This window comes from Dreissena polymorpha, chromosome 5 (assembly GCF_020536995.1).
Source record: "Dreissena polymorpha isolate Duluth1 chromosome 5, UMN_Dpol_1.0, whole genome shotgun sequence".
Taxonomy (NCBI): domain Eukaryota; kingdom Metazoa; phylum Mollusca; class Bivalvia; order Myida; family Dreissenidae; genus Dreissena; species Dreissena polymorpha.
In genome coordinates this window covers 108,362,256-108,385,804 of record NC_068359.1, presented here as the reverse complement: position 1 = coordinate 108,385,804, position 23,549 = coordinate 108,362,256, and the positions used below count along the sequence as shown (strand labels likewise).

The following is a 23,549-nucleotide window of genomic DNA, read 5'->3' as shown; positions in this document are numbered from 1 at the left end:
TGAACAATTACCATGCTCTAATATAGCCATTATATGCATCTTTTGACGATTTTAAAACCTAAAAATTATAAAGCGTTGCAACGCGTAACGATTGAATAATTTGGAGAGTTCTGTTTTTGTCGTTAAATTTTGTGCAACTACGAAGATTGCTTATATAATGTATAAAATACGTTAAGTATGTGTACTCGGCGGAATAGCTCAGTAGGCTAAAGTGATTTTACTTCAGGACTCTGGCAGGACTCTCCATGGGTCACTGGTTCGAAACCTGCTCCGGGCAATGTTCTTTTCCTTTTTTTAATTTTATTCTTGATTTTTTACTGGAGCTTTTACGATCCAATGTTTACATGTATATCAATATAAAGCATTTAATGAATAAGTTAAAAAATGCCAAAATCTGTGAAAAGGCCCCTTTAAGGGAAGTTCTCTATATGTAATTTTGTTAGAGTCTACTATATGTGCTCTGTGAATAGGGGCTTTGATGCATGTGCGTAAAGTGTCGTCCCAGATTGGCACGTGCAGTCCGTACATGCTAACCAGGTACGACACTTTCCGCCTAAACTTGATTTTTGCTATGAAGAGACTTTCTTGAAACATAAAATATCATAAAAGCTTAAAGTATCGTCCCTGATAAGCCTGTGCGAACTTCACAGACTAATCTGGGATGACACTTTACGCACATGGATTAAACCCCATTTCCAGAGAGCACGGACCATATATAATACACCAGTATGCACTTTCTTCAACAATACAATACATTGAACAACTGAGACAGTGAAACTAAACAAACTCCGCTTTGTTTGCTAAGGTTCAAAATTGTTCAACAATTTTTCTTAACTTTGTAGAAAAAAAATGTTTTTTTTCAATTCTACACATAACACAGAACACGAAAATGTCATTTTGAACTAAAGCGAAAAAAACTTGCTTGTTGGAAAAACTGGAAACTAAAATGCACATCGTTCTAATTCTTTCTTTTGTGTTGTGCATCGTGATGTGTTTTTGTTGATAACTATTCTCCCTTCCAAACCTCAAAATCATTTAACCGAACGAAAAGAAAACATGAAGTTTAATGTAACGTTGTTTTTACTTTTTCATTTAACAAATGTGTAAGGAAATAAAAACGGACATTGTGCAATTATTTTATATAAGAATTTTGACAACAACATGATGGTGTGAGGCCAAAATCTAGACAGAAAAAAATCGATTTTGAAAGTGACTTGTTTGATGGATATTTAAGTATTAATTATAAACAAATCGCATTCAGTGGCTGAAAGCACTGAGTGAATGTATTTTGCACGCGAGGTTAGTTTCAGTAGATTTTGCTTTAACAAATTAAAGACGCTAGCTTTTGACCGATATAAAAAAAAGCATTCTAACAGACAGATAGTACAATGTCAATAAATCTATTACATGGAAATATTGTCGCGCCCCTTTTGCCAGAGATTCATATGTGACGCACACGAACTGTATGTTGTCAACAGTACAGAAACATCTAAAACGCATATCTGAATATGTTTAACTCATTAAGGAGTTACTTACAAAATATTTGAGCCTCGCTCTGGGAAAACGGGACTTAATGCATGTCCGTAAAGTGAAGTCCTAGACTTAATGCATGTCCGTAAAGTGTCGTCCCAGATCAGCCTGTACAGTCCGTCTATACTGTATTATCGCCAAACGAAAAATACCATCAAGGCGGAAAGTATGGTCTCTGATAAGCCTGTGCTGTCTGCACAGGCCAATATGGGTCGACAATTTACATACAAGCATTGAGTTCCATGTCTGCACAGGTAAATCTGGGACGACACTTTACGCACAAGCATTTAGCTCCGTTTTACGAGAACGAGGCAACTTAATTTTGTCATGTAAGCAATCGGCATTTTTACGCAGTAACGTTGTTTTTCTCTTAATAGATACATACTTTTATCGTCAATATAATAAACATATACTTGTTCAACGCTTTTATTTGTTTTCACAAACGAATAAGTAAATATTGCGTACATAAGTATTTCATCTAACAACACCGAACTTTACTTGTAGGAATGCTCAATACATAAACAAATTGTAAGTGACTTTGTGTGGCTACAGACAATCGGGCATAAAGGATGCAACGTTCCATTTAAGATGCAACATGGCATAAACGATACAAAATTTCGGAAAGGATGCATAAAACAGAAATATGCAGCTATTGGCAATCCGGGTTATTAAACAAACCTGAGACATTTGAAATGTAAAAAACTGATTGGGCGGTTCCATGTTGATAGGATATCTGTCATGGCTGTAACATATGGAAAAGAGTAATGTGGGTTGATCATGTGGGTTTTATTATTATCAGGAAACATTTACAACTGCCTGAAACGAACTACAGTATATTTTCGAATATTTTGCCACTATATTATTTATAATAATAATAAAAGCTTTATTTACAGAAGGTTACACATAACGGAAATGACAAATTATACATATTAAGCAGATAAATCAATACTTTTTTACAATGTGGCCTTCTTAAAATAACATACACAAATAGGTCATTTTCTGTCAACTAGCCTTAAGCGAAATTGGAGTCAAACCAGTTTATCATTTTAACTGTTAAATACTCATATATAACCCCGGAAATCATTAAGTACAACAAAGTAATGTTAAATCAAAATCTAAATTAAATGCTCTCTTTCCTCAATATGTTTGCTGCAGATCATTAAAATGGTTGAATAATAATTATGCAAACTCCAAAAAGGTCATAAATTTAAAAAAAAATGCCATTTCCTCCCCACGTTTATTTAATATTCCCCGTTAGCATAACTGTCATGATTGTCAGTCGTTTCTGATTATTTTCCCACGACAACTGGTTTGAATCTCGAGTTACTGTTGTTTTGCTTGGGAAACATTTGTGTTACTATGCATCGGTAGTCATAAAAATGGGTTTAAATGTGAAAAATATAATGGGCATATCACATAAGCAATTTAGTTACCTTTCTCACGCCCGGCTATTGCTCAGTACGCATGCGTGCGCCACCACCTGTGTCGACGCAGGGCTATATCAAAAGTTGTTTACCTCCAAACTGCACACAGCGGGTCCCTCTCTTATGCTAAAAGGGCAATCGGAAGTAAAGAGCTGCAAGAATTACTGAATTGTATCTTTTCTTTTAAATTTGGATGCAGTTTAATTTTCTACAAACAAATGAAATGCATATTTTATGTATGGTCAACATTCAAACATATTTTCAAATATAATATAATAATAATATATTTTAAAATCGATAATCATCACATGGAGTGTAATGGCGGAAAAATTTTGAGACGATATATTTTTAGAAAAAAGTCCAATCTCTGCGAGGAATTGGGTCAAGCTGCAATGTAGCTCTACAACCCAGCGATATTGGTTTGCAACAACCGATTTCAACGATCAATAATCTAACTAAATGAGTCGCGTTCTGAGAAAACTGGCCATAATGCACTTGCTTAAAGTGTCGTTCCAGATTAGCCTGTGCAGTCCGCAAAGGCTAATCAGGAACGACACTTTCCGCCTAAACTTGAGTTTTGGTAAGGGGGGACTTCATTGAAACTAAAAAATCCATTAAAGCGGAAAGTGTCGTCTATGACTAGCCTGTGCGAACTGCACAGGCTAATCTGGGACGACACTTTACGCACATGCATTATGTCCAGTTTTCTCAGAACGCCACTCAAATTGTCTCGAATAAGCGAGCTGCCGGGTCGTATTGTTACATTCTGGCGCTAGCATTCATGATTCGTATGTTCGATCGCTCTCCAAACCATAATATGCAAACTCGTATTTGACCTGAGACGTTACTATCTGCTTCACACCGGGTCCTTAGAGACTGGTAAAGTCTGGAACGGGGCTTCTTCTACATCCTGTTCTATCCAAAGAAAACCATCTTACAAGTCTTCTAAGATTTCGAAAAAATCCATGTTAGCTCAATAAATGTCTACATAACTCCTAATTCATGTGAGTTATGGGAAGATCTAGAATCACAGGCTACATTTCCTGCCAAACGCGACCCCGTGTCTTGTTATGTCCTGTGTAGACCGCCTAATGTTTAGTTCAATAAAACAAAACGGTATGAAATATTCAGGCAGACACATCTATCTCGCTATTTCATCAATCAGCGTTGCATTCCCGTGGCTCATTTATCTTGTCAGACAGACACACAGACAGACAGACAGATTTTTTTTATTCGAGACTTATACAAAGTACATCGTTTATATATATACACATATATATTGTCAATGTCTTAAGAAAGGTCATAACTGCAAGCAATGAATACCAGGCGTACGGACGGAGAAAAGTCACACATAATAATGATCCTTACTCTGAGATAACGGGGTTCAATGCGTGTGCGTATAGTGACGTAACAGATTAGCCTGTGCAGACGTTATAGTTGTTATTTCCAAATGTATGTTAACCCATGTATGCATAGAGCGTCTAGAAAAAAAGCCTTGGCAAACAGCGTAGACCCAGATGAGACGCCGAATAATGCGGCGTCTCATCAGGGTCTGCGCTGTTTGCTTAAAGGAATTCTTGTAAGAAATATTCTAAATATAGAAATACATATACTAGACATCCCTAATTTTGGAAATAAATTGGTCCAATTTAGAAGGATGGGAGAGTCCACTAGGCATAAAATGGTTAATGCGTGTGCGTAAAGTGACGTACCAGATTAGCCTGGGCAGACGTTGTAGTTGTTATTTCGAAACGTATGATAATAAACGCATATATTTCGCAATAACAATATGCATCGCGCATGGATTAGATGGGACATAATGTTTAGTCAACCCTTGCGTGGTAGAGACGATACAGTCTTAAACGTTAACAGCCAGTCTATCTTACCTTATATCGAGTTTAAAAGGAGGAGATTTCACACGGTTGTCTATAATTAGACCCACGCGCCACAGATGTCAATCAAGACGCAAGTAGTATGAAATTTTCTGGTGTGGAAATGTATTGACAAATTGCTGATGTAAAGCTAAAAATACTATAATTCGCTTTTTATCAGATATAATTATATGCGTTTTAGGATTCTCCATAAATAAAATTTAATGAGCTGAAAACGTGAACAGTTACAAGAGCGGCCCGTCGAGGATGCAACGCCAAACTGCTTAGCAGCACGTTTTCATTATGTAGCAGCTAACAAAGCCGCATCGATGACTTTTGCCTCGTCCTTGGAAAACTTTATTTTGTGCATGTGCGTAAAGTGTCGTCCCTGATTAATCCTAGCAGTCCGCACAGGCGAATCAGGAACGACAATTCTCGCCTAAACAGGATTTTCGTTTAGTAGAGACTTCCTCTGAAAGATAAATTCCCAAAGCGGAAAGTGTCCGTCCCTGATTAGCCCGTGTGGACTGCATAGGCTAATCTGGGACAAAATTTTACGCACATTCATTAAGCTCAGTATCCCCTGAACGAGGCCCATTATATCTTTCATCAAAAGCACGTCTGTCTTAACAACTTAATTGAGAAGAGCCCGGTTCGAATGCGATATGTGCAAGTTTAGGGCATGTGTATATGGTCGGCATAGTAAGCGATGATTGCATAAAAATTTAAGTTCACTTAACTCCATAAACAATAGTTCCACCTTAATATTCATTAATAGCGACTTTTCTTGCATACTAAAAGTCTTTTCCATTTTAAAGCTCGAATAATTATGGCTATGTTTTATGAAGTTTCGTTTTGTCAGGACAAGTTGTTAATGTTAATATTAATGGATCAATTTTGATATCCTAAGCAGCGTTGCACAGAGGGCGCTTGTAACCCAAATTAAACATTATATGTATTCCGTCCAGTTTACGTAGTGTTACATTACGTTATTTACATATCCTTTGATGCGTACGCAAGAAAAACTGATCTTTTCGGTAAGCTGTTCATCGAAAACACATGCAATTCGGTCGCTGTAATTGAACGTATTGCTTGTGATCTTGAAAATTTATCCCATTTATGCCTAGCGTCTAGAAAAAAGGCCTTGGAACACAGCGTAGACCCAGATGAGACCTCATCAGGGTCTGGGCTGTTTGCCTAAAGAAATTTCTGTAAGAAATATTCTAAATATAGAAATACCTATACTAGACATCCCTATATTTGGAATTAATTGATCCAATTTAGAAGGATGGGAGAGTCCACAAGGCATAAATGGGTTAAGTCTCAACTCCCTCAATGTCCCTATGTTTTGTCACACAAAGCAGGTGACCGGAGCGCCAGACCCCCCTGTCGCTCAACGGTTCATGACCATGGTCGCACCCGGGCTGGCGCCTGAAACCCGGCATTTTGACAGCAATAATTAACCTTGGTGAAATGGTGTATCATGTCCGCTTTTCAAATCTACTTTCTGAAGCCGGGGTCAGATATCAGGCATTAGCGAGACTATACCTCATGACCCGCTAAGCTAAGACTGAAGCGAATAATGTTTCATTTTCGTTTACAGTTATTATTTTACATCTGAAATTTGAGTATTCGTAATACATTTGTCGCAAAATGGCCATAGCCGTTTGGTTAGATTTATAAATTATTTGTCGCGTCAAGTCATTTTTCCAGACATCCGCGCTGGCGGGCGTAAAAATGCCGCAGCAAAAATACTCACACTGTGAATGTTGAGTATTTGATGTTTGTTTATGCGAGTTCTTAAATATAAGACTCTTGGATTAACCGCAAAGCAAACATGGCGCGTTATCTTTAAAAGACCGAATTGATCACTCGCATTCGGTAGATTTACGACCGCAAACAGAGAGCGCGATTACATGTCGCTCCAAACGACATTAAATGTTGCGTCTCTTAAAGCCACAACTTTCCCACGGTCTGAGCTGTAACTTTATTAGCGATATCGCTGATATACTACCTAGGTGAACATCCATCATAACGGAGGCAATATATTTTGCAGTCAGTTTACGCGCTTGCGGTTTTCTTTTTCGACGGAAACATTTAAAACGTCCTATTTTGGTGACGTGTGTTTTATATATATGCTTAAATCATAAATGGTAAAAACTGGGATTAGCATTTGTCTCAACTTGCATTTCTTTCGCCTATTTATTGAATTAGTGATTGTTTGTTTTAGTGGGCGGGTTTCGTCAGATGTTCTTTCGCTAGAGTTGATTTGAAGTTATGACTAAAAAGATGGCTCACCGAACATCAGATAATCATCATCATTATTTTTTTAAACATTACCGACGTTTATTTGATGTGCTGTGGGACTTGAATTATACACCTGTTGAACCAAACTGACTAAGATGTCACATTTACAAATAAAGCGAACACGGCATTCAATTTGTGTATGCATTCAGTAATTTTGGCTGACTTTCCTGATATATATTTGTTTCCTTGTCAGTTTACATTCATTTGCCAACTACATGGGTTGTAAGCTTTCGGTTAAACGACCTGTTGCAAAGTTAAAAATAATGAATTATTCTTCTATTATTTGTTAATGCGTATATGTGCTTAAAATTAAATACCTGACTTATTATGATAAATTCAATTATAGAAAAAAATCTATAATTGAATTGAATCAATACTTTTGTTTTACAAATATGTTCGTTTAATATTACTCTTAACTAAAATAGCAAATCGTCGCTGTTCTTCGAAAACCGCGTAAGTCAAATTTGGCGCAAAATGTTATTTGTTTTTATAAGAACGGCGGGTTCACGGGTCATTTTCTGCGAAAATACTGGATTTCATATCCAATTGGAAGGCATAGTTATGAGCACGTGAGAAAATCCTGAACACTCATTGGTGCACTAATTGTTTCTGCAAAAACTGCGTAAGTCAATTTTTCCAACTTTTCAAAAAACATTTTTAAATATTTTTTAAGTTTTAAAATATATTAATTTAGATAGTCTTAATCAAAATGGGCATACGTTTTATTTATGAAAATATAAAGCCTGTAGTTGTCATTTTAATTCTAAAAATGGACTTACGCAGTTTTCTCTTTAATATTTGGTTCAGTTCTAAAAATGGACTTACGCAGTTTTCGAAAACGTTTTTTTTTTTGCCTATTGAAAAGTTGTAATAATTTACTTACGCGGTTTTCGAAGAACAGCGACGAAATACATCATCAGAGGTTTCCTTTCGAAAGAAATTAGCTAAAATAGTAATAGTTCCCCCGTTCTTTACTGGAACTTCTGTTAACCCATTTACAATAAGATTTCATCTTTACCGGTATTCCGGACTCAATTTATTGCGGATGAGAAACACATAAATTTATAATGTGTTGATTGTTTATTTCTTACAGTTTCTTACATTCAACGTCCTGATTCCACCTTACTAAACATTGTAACACAAATTTTAATAACGACGCAATTTTTTAAGCATACTTGCGTAGTTTCATCATCTATATTTTTTTTCTTCTAGGTATTATATTCACTTTTATTCAGTGTTTGCATACATAACATACCCTTCATTTTTTGTAAACATTTTGTTCAAAAGCCGTAGAAAAAAGTTGTTAGTTTTCCCTAACCCGACCGAACCTAAACTATTTTTTGTATTTAAGATTTAGTTTTTGAGCATATTTGCTAAATTCCATTATATTCACACAATCAAATATGACGTTTACTATAATATGTGCTACATGTGATCATGTACTCTTAATCAACTATACTAACTCAATTTTGACAAATTGAGGATGGTAAAGATTCTTCACGCACGTGCATATTCCTATTTAACTATGAAATCGTACAAAATGAAAATACAGTAGCCTATTTACTTTCCCTATTTTTCAGCATTTTTATTCATTTACTGGAAACAAACGACATTTTTTGTTCTAAACGTCTATTTGTTCTGAAGCTAAGTAGGTCTGTATTAACATCAGTCGGGTCCAGTCGCGGCTTTCGTTTACAGAACTGATTATCTCTTGAAAAATATCTCAACCATAGTCGTATCGTATCGCAACGGATCTGAACAAGAGATCAGCCCATTTCAGATGGCGGCACTTGTAATCTTGTAATTGTCAAAGCGCAAAGCAACGTTTCATAAATTACGAAATTACGGACAAGCATTACGGGTCGCCATCGGGATGCTCGTGTCCGATCGCACGACAATGGGACGGATGTACAAGATGGACATATCGGGCAAATATACCGTTTGTGAAAACATTACCAGTGTCGTTTGACCTTATAGCAAACCAGTAGTGCGTTCAGTTACAGCGAACGTTCGCCAATGATCGTTCGTTTCCGATTCGGTCTTATTGAACGATCAGTTCGGCGCGAACGTTTCAAGATGGCGGCTCCCAGAAAAATTGATTGCGATTTTGATGGAGGAAATCGCGAATAACAACATTGTATCAGAGGAAAGGTCGTCGGAAGACTAAATAACTGACAATTTCATAATACAAAACTATAAATACCCGTATTCTTTTTTAGATTAAGACTTAAATAAAAGATATTTCAAAAATAATAAAACCTATAATAGTTTTATTATAATTATAAGTGGTGTGGATGCGAGTGTTATTTTTCATTAGCGATCGAAATTTAGTGTAAGAGGTGCATTGAATCAGTTATAAAATAAAGCCCTAAAATAGCGCAATACATTACAATCTTCAAATGTAGTTGTAATTTTCTTTTACATTGAATGAATTTTCGTTTCGTTTACATTTAATGAAAATATTAATAAATTTTAGCATTCAAATGGAAAAAACACATGCATATTTTGCGAATTGAACTGTCTTTGAATGTATATGTATATTGAAAACTCTTTTGTAGTGATAATGAGCGATACAATTCTGGCATTTTATTATACCATAAATCTATACACTTATTTTACCCAAGCATTTTATAGCCATATTATGATCAAACGCGATTGCTTGCTTTCACGATGATGTTTCGAACACTGCAGTAACGCGCGACATTTAAACGTTATATTTGCAAGTACCCGTTAAATACGTTAATTGTGTAGCAGTAAATTTCCACAATATTTTTAATGTATTGTTATTATTAAACACTTTATTGTTATGTTTAAACAGAGACGTAGGTCTCTGGTTTAAACTGGCTAATATATATATATATACTTAATAGTTCCTGTTGATCCATTTCGGACAAATGTACGTCTATTCTTAAAATATGTTCAAATATTTTATTAAAGCAACTGTAAAGTTTTTGGCTTGACATGCCAATAGATGACATGGAGGTATCATAAATCGTGTTTAATGACCAGACACATGCGGTCTATGACCACATACAGAGATATACAAGTATAGGTCCCTGGGTTTATGACACCCTGTTTTCTTAGTAATTGTCTGGACAGTATCCGATCATATCGAGATAATCGGTTTGTGAATAACAAAGGGGCAATTTAACACTGGGTGGTTAAAAATGCTGAAATAAAGAGTGTCAACATTGGTGTGAACAATTAAATAAAACATTTACATGTATCAAGAGGATGTAGTTAATCTGTAACAAGGTAAGTTTTTACAGACATATAGGTTCAAATCAGTTTCTTTATGTTGATTACATAAAATCAATCAAATTGTTGTTTGTTTTCGTCATTATTTGTGTTCGTTCATTGGATTCTATTTAATCTGAAAGAATTTCAATTTCTGAGTATTTTGTTGTTCTTAAAAAGGATCGCGAATATGATTGAAACCTTATCACGATGCGGTTCATCAAACGCAAACAATAGCAGAATGGCCGCAGTGTTGACGGCCAAAATTTGAGCACGCGCAAACTTGACGTCATTATCGGAATCCCCAAAACCTCCTATACACTGTGTTTATACTTCAATTCATTCTATGTACTACAAAAAATAGAAAAAAATATCGAAGTTACACCAAAGACCTATAGATTACGTAATCTATAGGTCTTTGGTTACACTGAACAACAACGACAACTTATATGTCCGCCATCTTGGTTTCGCTAGCGAACTACCTCCCGAGAGGGTTCGCTTCGGTTCGCGAACGTTCGCTGCGAACCGAGCGTTCAATAGTGGGCTGACAGGTTTATTGCTTGGATATACAATATAACTCGTTTGTCACAGAGCGTAACGCTGGTAACACATTTAATGTTTTATATTTACCGCTTAAAATATAATTAATAGTTTAAAAGTGAAATAATTGAAAGCAACATGACTGAATTCTAACGACTGCGGAATTAAAGGGGTCTTTTCACGTTTATAGATAAATAGACAAAATTGAAAAAAGTTGTTTCAGATTCGCAAATTTTCGTTTTAGTTATGATATTTGTGAGGAATCAGTAATACTGAACATTTACCATGCTCTAAAATAGCCATTATATGCATCTTTTGACGATTTAAAAACCCGAAAATTATAAAGCGTTGCAACGCGAAACGAATTAATAATTTGGAGAGTTCTGTTGTTGTGGTTATGTTTTGTCAAACTATGAGGATTGCTTATATAAAGAATAAAATACACCCTGCTGAGGGTTACCTTTTTTTTAAAAATGTTATTCGTGTTTTCTGACTGGAGCTTTTCATATCAAATGTTAACATTTATCAATATAAAGCATTTAATGACAAATTTAAAAAAACATGCCAAAATCTGTGAAAAGGCCCCTTTAAGAACTGAAAGTACTATGTAATTGCATTTAAAATTCAAAGACAAAACTAGCGTATGTGTTTCGAAGATTTCGGGGTCTTTCAGCGCACAAGGCCGCGTTATGTTAGAGCATGGCTATTGTCTCAGTGCTCCTCCCAAGTTTACTCCCTTGACTTAAGCTGAATATTGAATTATAGCTGCATTTCAAGCTATTAAGTTTTTTTAGAAATAGTTCAAATGTGTGTGTGTGGTCTTGTGTCGTGTGGAGGCGGTGATGGGGGTGCCGCGGTCCGGTAGGGTAAGCACCAGCCAAACACTGGCTGGGACCACTTTAACACAAAAGCTTACTTCGATAGACAGTAAACCACATGTCACGCGGTCACGAGATAAGGTCATTCAAGTGACAAAATTAGGATAATGCCAAAGGAAAACGAGCGCTATTAGAGCATCAGAATTTATAACCATACGTTTATTTTTAATCCATTCTAATAGAAATATACATTGCGTCATGTTGCTACATACGATATACATGTCTCGAATACGATATTTTGTTTATAATATACGTTAACATATTTACGTGTAAATATACAATCAACAATGAGATATAGCGTAAAATATGATACATAAAGATGTTTTCTATTGAAGTCACAGTTTCCGTATATAAGGACACTTCTTTTCTATTCTAGAATGATACCTGTGCAACGATCATGGACAATGATAGAAAGCTTGTTGTTCGTGTTCAAGAACGTGTTTAAAAGTAACATACGTTTTAAACGTCTTAACAAAGCAGTATCATGACAAGCAACCGAACGGAATCGTCTCAAAACAAATAACATGTAACTTTTTTTTCGCTGTAAGACATTTTCACAGATTCGTATGTCATCTTCAGAACACGTTTTACTTTTGAGTAAGTTGTTTTATACATTACGATCTGCGATCACTTCACGTAGCACTGTTGGGAAGCGTCTATATAATGCATGACATCGATACGTATTTACATTTACAGAAAACTATGTACAATAGTTCATGTGTGTTAGTTGTTTTCTACATTCAGGTGCGCGATCACTTAACGGAACACTTCCGGATCGCCTTCATAATTATCTTACACCAATATATATAGTTCGGTCCCGAGATCACCACACGTAGCACTTCTTTTCTGGGTTCATGTACTGCTTGTTGGAACATTTGAAGGCCGCTGCAAAGTCAGGCGAGTTGTGTAGCGTGCCGATCACCCTTGAAAAGACGAATGCAATGCCGGAAGTCCTTTGGGGGGGTGGAGGGGGGTAGCAATGGCAGGATTGAGACGCGAGAACAAAGTTTAACCCATTTATGACTAGTGGACTCTCCCTTTCTTCAAAATTGGATCAATTTATTTCCAAAACTAGGGATGTCTGGTATATTTATTTCTATATTTAGAATATTTTTTACAGGAATTCCTTTAAGCAAACGGCGAAGACCCTGATGAGACGCCTCATCATGCGGCGTCTCATCTGGGTCTACGCTGTTTGCCAAGGCCTTTTTTCTAGACGCTAGGCATAAATGGGTTAAAACAAAGTTTAACGGACGCTGGTGTATCAAAGAAACATTACATTTAAGATTAACCTTGCAAAACACATTCTAACAACATTTTGCGTTTACATTTAATCCTTAAATCAGCTCTCATTTATTTGGATTGCGTGTGTTTTATCTCAGTAGACAACACAGTATTGAATACCATGGTATTTCAGAGTTTCACTCATGACGTTGTAAGTTTTAAGCCAAATGACGTTTTGACTAGATAATTATGCATATTTATCATCGATTTGTCATTTTGGCGCTGCCACTACTAAAATGTACCCCAGGCACTCTTAAGAATGCTTCAATGTGACCCGTGTACGGAAAATATACTAAAACGTAGACGGGAATTCTAACGCTTAATTTATCGTTCTCGGCTAAAAAAATCAAATTAATTATGTTCATATTTAGGTCAATATTTTGTAAAACGGCCTCTATATTATCGAAACTCATATTCAAAAAAGCATGTTGTGGCTGGTTTGTTGAAAGAGAGTTTTGTTCGCGCCTTTTACGGATTTTGGGAGGAAATAAAACTCGGTGACAGTCTAATAAGCCGGGTACTTTTTAGTATATTTTCCGTTACCGGGGTACATTTAAGAATACTTAAGAGTAACCGGGGTACATTTTAGTAGTTGCAGCGCCAAAATGACGAATCGACGATAAATATGTTCTGAGTGCAGAGTCTTTCTCCGGCCAGGTTTGAATATGTAAAAACATACTAAGAATAAATGTTTACTTTAAAGTATTACACATATCAAGTATAGGCGTAGGGTTAAATAATTCTCAGAAAGAGACGCATGGCTAACATTTCTGGGCAACTTGTTTTATTATTGCGAATGTCTCCATTTACTTACGAAGATTCATGTGATCACTCTTCCATTTTAAATCGACATTAATAGCTATTAGAAGGGCAAAGTTATAATTTACACCATATCTGTTCTTGACAATAAGATTATTTTTCTTTAAAGTATTATTTATAGCATATGTCATGCCAGTATCAAATGTACTACTTTGTTTCGGGCATCATTATCATAAATATAGTGCATGTACATGTAAATTAAGTAATTAATCAGTGTCGTTCATGTTCAACTCATACGAAAGTATGTTGACAGGTTTTGAAAAGCCATTAAGAACTGAAAACCATTCTAAACAAATTACAAAAAAGTAGGTCTCGGACGCGACAGTGTTCAACAATAACAAGCATGAATATTGTTTTGCGAATTAAGCTGACGTAATCAATTACGCCAAAGGTTTTCCGAATAAATTCAAATCAGCTTTGCCTTAATCACGAGACTCAAACAAGTTGACTTGGGACTTCTTCCTTAGCTAGTAACTGAGATCAATGAGGTGACTTGGGACTATTTTCTGAGCCAACTATTGATATTAATGTGAGGTGACTTGGGACTACTTTCTAAGTAAAAAGTGAGAGATGAATGAGGTGAGTCGGGACTATTTTGTATACCAACTACTGAAATGAATGAGGTTACAAGGGACTATTTTGCCACTCGCCAAATAAGTAAAAAGACCAATTTGTTTACGAAAAATATGTACAGCTGCCATATTATTCTCATATTCATCTTATAAAACCCATAAACTAGCAGCAATTAGAAAATGTGACAGAAATGAAATTTTGACGAAAGACAATATCGAATTACGTGATTCTCTGTAGAGCGTAACTTACCGGAACTCCCCAGGGCTGTGAACGCCGGTGTTGATAGCGCTGATCGCCGCCTGGGGTCGCATGTTGTTGCACCAGATCTGTAATGTAGAAGCACATTTGCAGACGCTAAATCGTCAAAGCCAATTTCGACGAAAAGATATGTGGGCTTAATATTTTAGTGTTAAATTAAAAGGATGAATTGGTTGAGTAATTTAACACATTTACTTTTCTAGACAAACAGAAGGCTACCGTGGAACTTATTCATTATCATGCCTCTGTAATTTCAGGCACATTGTTAAACAGAGTAAAGATTAAGGCACTGGAAACAATATTCCTCTGCAATTTGAAAATACCATTTGTTAATGTGGTTATCCGGTTTAATTTGCCCAGAAATATGTTGATATTATTTTTTTCTCACCAGCACACTGCGTCTCAAACATTGAAAATTGAAAGAACATTTCAACACTTTATAGAATACCTGTATACTGGAAAAACAGTATTCGTCGTAAGAAAGTTATCTATCCAAATCCCAAAAAGTGAAAATGCACTTTTACTATACCTGAGCGAAGTTGATGAAGAACAGTTGATTGTGTGTGTAGTTGAGGCCCGGAAGTAACGGCTCCTCCTTGCCGACGGACTCCACCCACCGGCGGTACGCCTGCATTAAACACAGAGACGGCATGTGTTATTTCGACATTACTAAACATCGAACCGCGCTCATTAAAGTTGCGAGGCGCAAATGCTTCAATGTATTATGGAAGAATTACATAGTGCCAGTGGTTTTATTCACTTTCTTCAATTTGCATGTAGTCCAGGTGTCGTTGTATTAGCGACATGCTAGTCACCAACATCTATTTGATCGTTTGTTTAAAAAAAGTCTACCTTCACTTAAATTTGTTGGTAGATCTTTTTATAAAATAGGACGACACAAATTATCAGAAATCGTTTTTAAATAGATTTTTTATATTAATATTATTTGTACATTTTACATTTAATTTGTACACCATATCAATTACATATTATAATATATTATGAAAAACTGGTTTTGGCTTTTTCATACAAATATGTTAATCTCGAAAAAGTATCTGCCCATCTTCTATATGACGCAGTTGCTTGTAATTATATATTCATTTTACAAATCCAGTAAATATGTCATGCTTGAATCATGTCGGAGCATGTAGTTGTTACCTCTAATTGAAATCACAAATATATAATTCTTCCTATTTGGAGCATATAACATATATTTGAAATATATTCGAAATATAATGTTCATATTTAAATTTACACTTTTTAATATATAATTCCATGTCATTAAGCTGGAATTTACATCGTTCTCCGAAAAACCCAATCATTCTGGTATAAGACGTTTGTTATCACCAAAGCTACTTGTTGTCGTATCTATGACGTACCATATCTATGTGCAGATATCCAATATGACGTAACATGCCTCACCATCAACAGGTTATATATTTGAGTCGTGTTCTGAGCAATCTGGACTTAATGCATGTGCGTAAAGTGTCATCCCAGATTAGCCTGTGCAGTCCACACAGGCTAATCTGGGACGACACTTTCCGCTGATATGGTATTTTTAGTTTCAAGGAAGTCTCTTCTTACCGAAAATCGGACTGCACAGGCTAATCAGGGATGACACTTTACGCACATGCATTAAGCCCAGTTTTCTCAGAACACGGCTCATTTCTTTGTCTTGTGTTATGTGGAATGATGGGCATATTGCCTTTTTCCGGAATAAAGCATATCTATAAGCCGCTTAATCCTTAAAGTAAGTACGTGTTGTGGATGCAATCTCAATGTTATAATATATGGTGGTTTTCTTTTCAGTTTTTGAGATCCCTGTCTTTAAGTTAGGCTCGATTGGTCATTGTCGGTTCGGGTACTTCTTAAATGTACCCCGGGTACTCTTAATTACATGTATACTTAAATGAACCACAGGTACGGAAAATATACCGAAACCCGGGATTTCTAAAAAACCGCTAAATTGGTCGTTGTCAGCTATTTTTTTGAAATTAGTAACAGTTATATTTATGTCAATACTTTGTTAAATGACCTCTATATGATCGAAATTCAAACTAAAAAAGATGTTGTCACAGGTTTATTTGATTTGAATTATGTAACGTATTCCGTAGCGCGTTTTACGACATTTCATTTTTGGTGGGATTAAATCTCGTGTACAGTCTAAATTTGCCGGGAACGTGTTGGTATATTTTCCGTAGAGAGGTACATTTAAGTATACTTACGAGTACCCGGAGTACAGTACCTGAGCCGACAATGACCAATCGAGCCAAACGAATACATCAAGGGATACAAATCAGTATTTTTATGAAATCGACCAAAAAGCGTAATGCCCCTTGTTAAAAGTTTTGTTAACCATATATCTTAAAACCCGTGCTTTTAATTCAATGTGCAAGAACATTATACAATTACAAATACAAGTCCTACTAGTTATATCTTTTTCAAAACTCAATATAAACCAATTTTTATTTTTATTCCGGTCAAATAATGGAAAAGTACATTTTCGATTTAGCCATCATCAAATGAAAGAGTTATCTATATCCAACGTAAACATCACTGATCAAATCGTTAACTAAGCAGCAAACATTTACACTTTGTATCTTTTTTTTAATTCATTGATAAACGCTGGAACTTCGTTCTCAACATGCCACTTTCAAATAATATTCTGGGACCTTGCACGATAGAGAAATGTCCAAGGTTGAGAAAAACTTACACGGAAACTTTGTTTAAGGCCGCCATTATCGGCGATATTTTCACCTTGTGTGTTGATGCCATTAACCTGAAAACAGCAAACGGTTGAATGATATAAACACTGACAATGATTAAGTTATCAAATTGCTAGCGAACTTGTTTTTTTTTCGGTAGCTAAATTATGCGAAGAAGTATAGAAAAAAATGTTTAATCAAATAAATCTAATTAAAATACAAATGTAACGCTCGTTCTGGTAGATTCCGTTTGTCAGTGGATGATCAAGAGATTTGAATGGAAAATTGATTTCAATTAGATAAAGTATACACGGTCATATGTAGTGATCAAACGATTTGAATGACGAGTTGATTTTAATTAGATAAAATATACAAATTCATATACAGCAATGCATCGTGTATAAGATAGGAGTTCAGACAGTGAGAACATAATAAAAACAACATTACTATCTTCACAGATTAAGACCACAATCTTCATCTGTATTGAGCATAAAATTACATTAACATACACATTAATAATAATAATAAAACAGGAAAGAACCCAAGTGAATTTACATTAAACATTTTTTGGAAGTGACGTTGGTAAATACGTTGATATTTTTACCGCGCGAGTGACCTCTGACAGACGGGAATTCTAACCGCCCTTGTGTTGATATCTGTCTGACACGTTTGGTTTTAACAGTAGACTTTCACACATGGACGTTTCAATTGTCTTGCTCGTCACTTACCTGTTGAGCTTCTTATGGTCCATTTTGGCTGGCCATTAAGTCATATACATTTTTACGTTCATATATGCTTCACATCTATTGAAATTCTTACATTCCAATGATGGCTTACGCAAACCTTGGAATTCATATACATATAAAGTGATATTTCAGCAGCACCATCAGGGCAGAGAAACCTTATTATGTAATATGTTCCTTTATATATAGAAAGGAACAAATTGCCAAACATTGAGACACAAAACAAACTAGACAAAGCATATACGTCCATACAAAACGCACACACATGAACAAAAGTGGGGTCACGCCTTGGATCTATCAATCAAAAGCACTTGGGGTTTAATGATCCTCTGACCCGTGGACATTCTAACCGGTGGGCAAGTTTGTACCATAAGATAAGTCACTCACGCGTGCAGACTTGTGCAAATTCTTACGTTTAAGTTGGCCTCTGACACGGTGAAGTTGCCGTACTGGTTAACGATGCACTGTGCCTTGGCCTTGAACTTCCCGATGATCGTCTCGTCCCACCAATGAGCCAGGTTGCCGTCTTTGTCGTACTGCCGACCTGCGAATATTTTGAAGCTCATGAGGTCTTTTTAACCCATTTATGCCTAGTGGACTCTCCCATCCGTTAAAATTGGATCAATTTATTTTCAAAATTAGGGATGTCTAGTATATTTATTTCTATATTTCTTACAGAAATTTCTTTAAGCAAACAGCGCAGACCCTGATGAGACGCCGCATAATGCGGCGTCTCATCTGGGTCTACGCTGTTTGCCAATGCCTTTTTTCTAGACGCCAAGCATAAAGTCTGATGATCCTACGTGTTATTACGTGTAACTCATGACTAATTAGATTACACAAACAACGAAGGTTTGAACGAATTTAAAGTGTAGCTGTAATGCCCATCTAAAAGGTCTATACTGGTTTAACAATTAAGTCAACTTGTGAATGATCATGAGTTTTGTGTGGACTACTCGGAGGAAACCTTAGCTGCCATATTTAATAATCTTTCACTGGGCATGTTCCTCAGCCTCATTGTTCATGTTAAGATAAACGTTGTTTGGGTATTGACATTTTGTGTATATGGGATAACCAAAATAAAACATTTGCACAAAATAAACTTTAACAGTCTCTTTTGTGAATACTTCACTGTGTGCTCACTGTAAATTCCGTCAAAATATATCTACCTGAAAATTGAAGTTGATACCACGTATAGTTTAAAGGATATTCCAAAATGCAAATGTACAAAAATTAGCAAATGGAAGTAACCCAAAATATTGAAGCAAGAGTAATGGCTCTTGTGCTCTGGGCATCCACTCAATAAGATCTTGAAGTTTGCATTTAATATCTGGATTTGTTGCTTTCAATATTAATATTGAAAGATATTTTGTTATATAAAAATGGAAAAGACTAAACATTCTTTATAGATTTACGAGTTATATCTTATTTTCTTGGTTCGTTGAAAAAAAAAACAAAAAAACATTTCACCGGAAGCAAAGTATTTACATAAAACGTATGTCCGGTTGAAAATGAATGTGTATGAGAGTTTTTGTACTACAATCATAAAGTTTCTAGTTGATATCGCTAATAATTGTCGTCAAGAAATACTCCGAAAAAATGAGTATACAATCTTACATTAAGTGCATTAACTCTACAATGTGGCAGACTGAGTTATTGATCTTAAGCACTGCACTTCCCCAAAATACGACTTGTTATATCTCCAGATTAAGTTTCACGTTTATACCTCTTTAAGATTTTGAGGTGTGCACTAGCCAACATTTTTATGTAAGGATACATAAAGGACAATAATAACTCTAAAATTATAGAAGCAAAAGTTATGGCACTTGTGACCTGTATATACTCTCAATGAGGTATATATACTAATAAAGTTTGATGCTGACACCTCTGTCAGTGTTTAATACATTATCTGGGCACAAATGAAGTATAACACTTTACAAAGGGCGATACATCTAAAAATATGGGAGCAAGCGCTTAATATGGTTCTCATGCAATGCACGACACCTTAATACGATATACGATATATATAAATGATGTTTGCTACTGATACCTCTTATGGTATTCTCCGGACAAACTTTAATATCAAAATAAACAAAGGGGGATAACTTTAAACACATAGAAGCTATAATAATGGCTCTAGTAGAATTATTTTTTTAATTATAACATACGGGAATCCGGCAAGACGGCCACACGGGCAACCTGAAACCAGTATATTCCCATCCCTTACAACTTTGTTGTATGAGTAAAAAACTTGACTGTTTTCAGAAACATTATACATTCGTTCGTTTAAAAAAAACAGGCTTTATTCAAACAACAATCTTGAGGTTATCTCTCAATGGACTCGCTGTGAAGAATACTCACCCCTATCGTCGAAGCCGTGCGTAATCTCGTGACCGATAACAACACCTATACCGCCGAAATTCATGGACCTGAAAAAATAACAGTAATATAAATACTTGAAGAAAAAAATGCTTAATTATCAAAATAAAGCATTATCAAAATAATTTAGTATCAAAATATTATTTTGTCCGGGAATTGTTTTAGCAGAACAATAGATTATATCGATGATGTACTGTGCGATTATTTGGATTCTATTTATAGTGATTATTAAAGCAGCCATAAAATCAAAGATAATTTCGGAAATATTTTGGTACGATCCCTTGTTCATCTCTGCTGTTTGTTTGATGTTCTATTTTATATTAACGTGTATTTTAGGTCAGTGGCCTTATTTTACGAAAGAAAATAAATGTGGAAACTCGTAAATAGACTATCTTTACACACGTTCATGAAATATTACATGACACATTGACTGGTGGGTTGTATTACGGAATACCGTTAGGGCTATCGTAGTTACACATTAAAATCCAGAGTGCGACAATGCGATAGTATGATGGCGATAATGCGATAGTACGATGGCGAAAATGCGATTGTACGATGGCGACAATGCGATAGTACGAAAGTGCTACTATCGCGTTGTCGCATTGTCGCCATCGTACTATCGCATTGTCGACATCGTACTATCGCGTTGTCGTAATGTCGCCATCGTACTATCGCATTGTCGCCATTGTATTGTCGCACCGTCGTAATCGTATTATCGCGATATCGCATTGTCGCCATCGTACTATCGCTCTGTCGCAATCGTATTGTCGCACTGTCGTCATCTTATTATCGCACTATCGCATTGTCGCCATCGTTCTATCGCATTGTCGACTATCACATTCCGGTACACAAACTATTCTAATCGCAGAAACAAAATGGATGACTTTATAAATATGTTCTTTGAAAGAGGTTGCAGTTATAATGAAATAAGACTAAAACCCGATCGGTGACAAATTATATGCCGAACTGTAAAGTATTTTTAAAAGTGGTTCCATCTAGGAAAGAATACGATGTGCGCATGTGTACCGGAAGGCGAAAGACGACAATGCGACAGTACGATGACGACAATAGTACGACATTACGATGAAGACAGTGCGATAGTACTATGGCGACAATGCGATAATACGATGACGACAGTACAATAACGCGATAGAACGATGGCGTCAATTCGATTATACGATGGCGACAGTACGATATGACTATCGCATTGTCGCCATCGTACTGTCGCGTTATCGTACTCTCGTCATCGTATTATCGCATTGTAGCAATCATATTATCGAATTGTCGCCATCGTATTGTCGCAATGTCGAATTGCCGTCATCGTACTATCGCGTTGTCGCAATCGCACTATTGCATTGTCGCCATCGTACTATTGAATTGTCGCCATCGTACTATCGTATTGTCGCCATCGTACTATCGCACTATCGCATCGTCGCCCTCTGGATTTTAATGTGTAATCACGATGGTCCAAACAGTATTTTATAGACGCAATGATTGGGGCGAGTGCAATTCGATATCACATAATTAACGAGTACAAGCAATTTAGCGGAGGACCACAGTCGTGTAATATTCTGTTAATTATATACCTCGCTACGAAAAAACATTGGAAACAACGATTTGATTTGAAACTGGTACATTTGCATAAAATGTATACATATTACATGCTTTGAAAAGACGCACATGAATACATCGTATGACGTACACATTTCAGAAAGTGTATGGGGCTCGTCTTAACAAGAACGGTGGTTCCAATACAATGTCGCACAGAACGTTAGGAAAGTGAGACAATTAAGTAGTCCACTTTCCCGGTCGATTAATACAGGTCAGCTTTCACACTGTGAAAAACGGAAATAGTGCCCAATAGTTTGTATTTTATATTGCATTAGCCCATAAGTCATGTGTGATATAAAGGTATAAATATAGTTTATCACATGCCATACCCTGTTTCCCATGTAATATGACCATTACGAATATTTTGATCTTGCACATGTGTAATATACTTTTTAAGCGTTTTCATTGGCTTATTTTCGTTCCATTGACCAATCGCATTTTGTTATTTTGCTGAAATGACGTTGCAATGTCAAATGATGTCACGAAATGTAAACAATATTTGGGATTTATTATTAAACTTGCGCAAATATTTATTTAATTTGCTAATTTAAAAGCATGTGATAAAAAAGATCTGACACTAGTTGTCATTTCATACCATATTTTATTAAACTCGTCCAGGAAATTCGTTAGTAATCTCGCCAAAGGCTGGCTTACTAACACAATTCCTAAACTCGTTTATTAAAATATGGTATGATATGACAACTCTTACCAGATCCTATATTTTTATTTTAAAAAATGCGTTTGTTATTATATTGTTTACAAAAAAAAACACCATACCCAAATTATCAATAACATGACTTAATGTATTACTTAGGCTGATGTTTGCTGTAAAAAGGTGGCTGCAATATGCCTGCAGGAAACACTGAAACATGAAGAACATACTTCCATTTATAGTAAAAACAGGCACGACAAACAAAATTAGTATTAATCAATATACTTTTAAAGCGTTTAAAATGACTGGCTGGTATAAACGATTGCAAATATGTTGTTTACTAACTTCTTTCACAAGCTATTGATATGATCTATCCTCAGCGTTGATGGTAACATGTCATTAACATTTACTTAAGCTTGTCATACACATAATTACATAGTACATGTACGTTGAACAAAGAATTCAAAAAAGAAAAGAAAACTGTGTTCAACGTTTATAACTATTAACAACGATATCTCATGAATCAGGCCCCAGGTACTTACTGATGGCATTGAGAATGGAGTTGTAGAAGGCGTTAACCGTGGAAGGTGGGGTGGTCCAGCTGTTGGTACACGAAGAAATCAATGATCATTGAGCATGTGCATACGTTGTAGCTCAATACCAATGACAGACCACAGCTCTATTCTTACTATCGGTTTAGATGGATACACGCATATTTCACTTATTTTATCATTTATC

At 35.8% G+C, this 23,549-nt stretch overlaps 1 protein-coding gene across 2 annotated transcripts in view; it reads right to left on the bottom strand.

Moving 5' to 3' along the window:
• Positions 1 to 11,931: 11,931 nt before the first annotated feature.
• LOC127831821 (neprilysin-like) overlaps positions 11,932 to 23,549 on the bottom strand; it is a 37,665-nt gene continuing 26,047 nt past the window's right edge. For both annotated transcript variants that reach the window (XM_052356896.1, XM_052356895.1), the window contains exons 15-22: positions 23,354 to 23,412; positions 22,970 to 23,021; positions 20,531 to 20,598; positions 18,583 to 18,713; positions 17,435 to 17,500; positions 15,251 to 15,349; positions 14,713 to 14,789; positions 11,932 to 12,710 (exon numbers count right to left, since the gene is read on the bottom strand). In XM_052356896.1, coding sequence (XP_052212856.1) covers positions 12,611 to 12,710; positions 14,713 to 14,789; positions 15,251 to 15,349; positions 17,435 to 17,500; positions 18,583 to 18,713; positions 20,531 to 20,598; positions 22,970 to 23,021; positions 23,354 to 23,412 — 652 coding nt within the window. In that variant the 3' untranslated portion in view covers positions 11,932 to 12,610. The remainder of the gene's footprint in view (positions 12,711 to 14,712; positions 14,790 to 15,250; positions 15,350 to 17,434; positions 17,501 to 18,582; positions 18,714 to 20,530; positions 20,599 to 22,969; positions 23,022 to 23,353; positions 23,413 to 23,549) is intronic.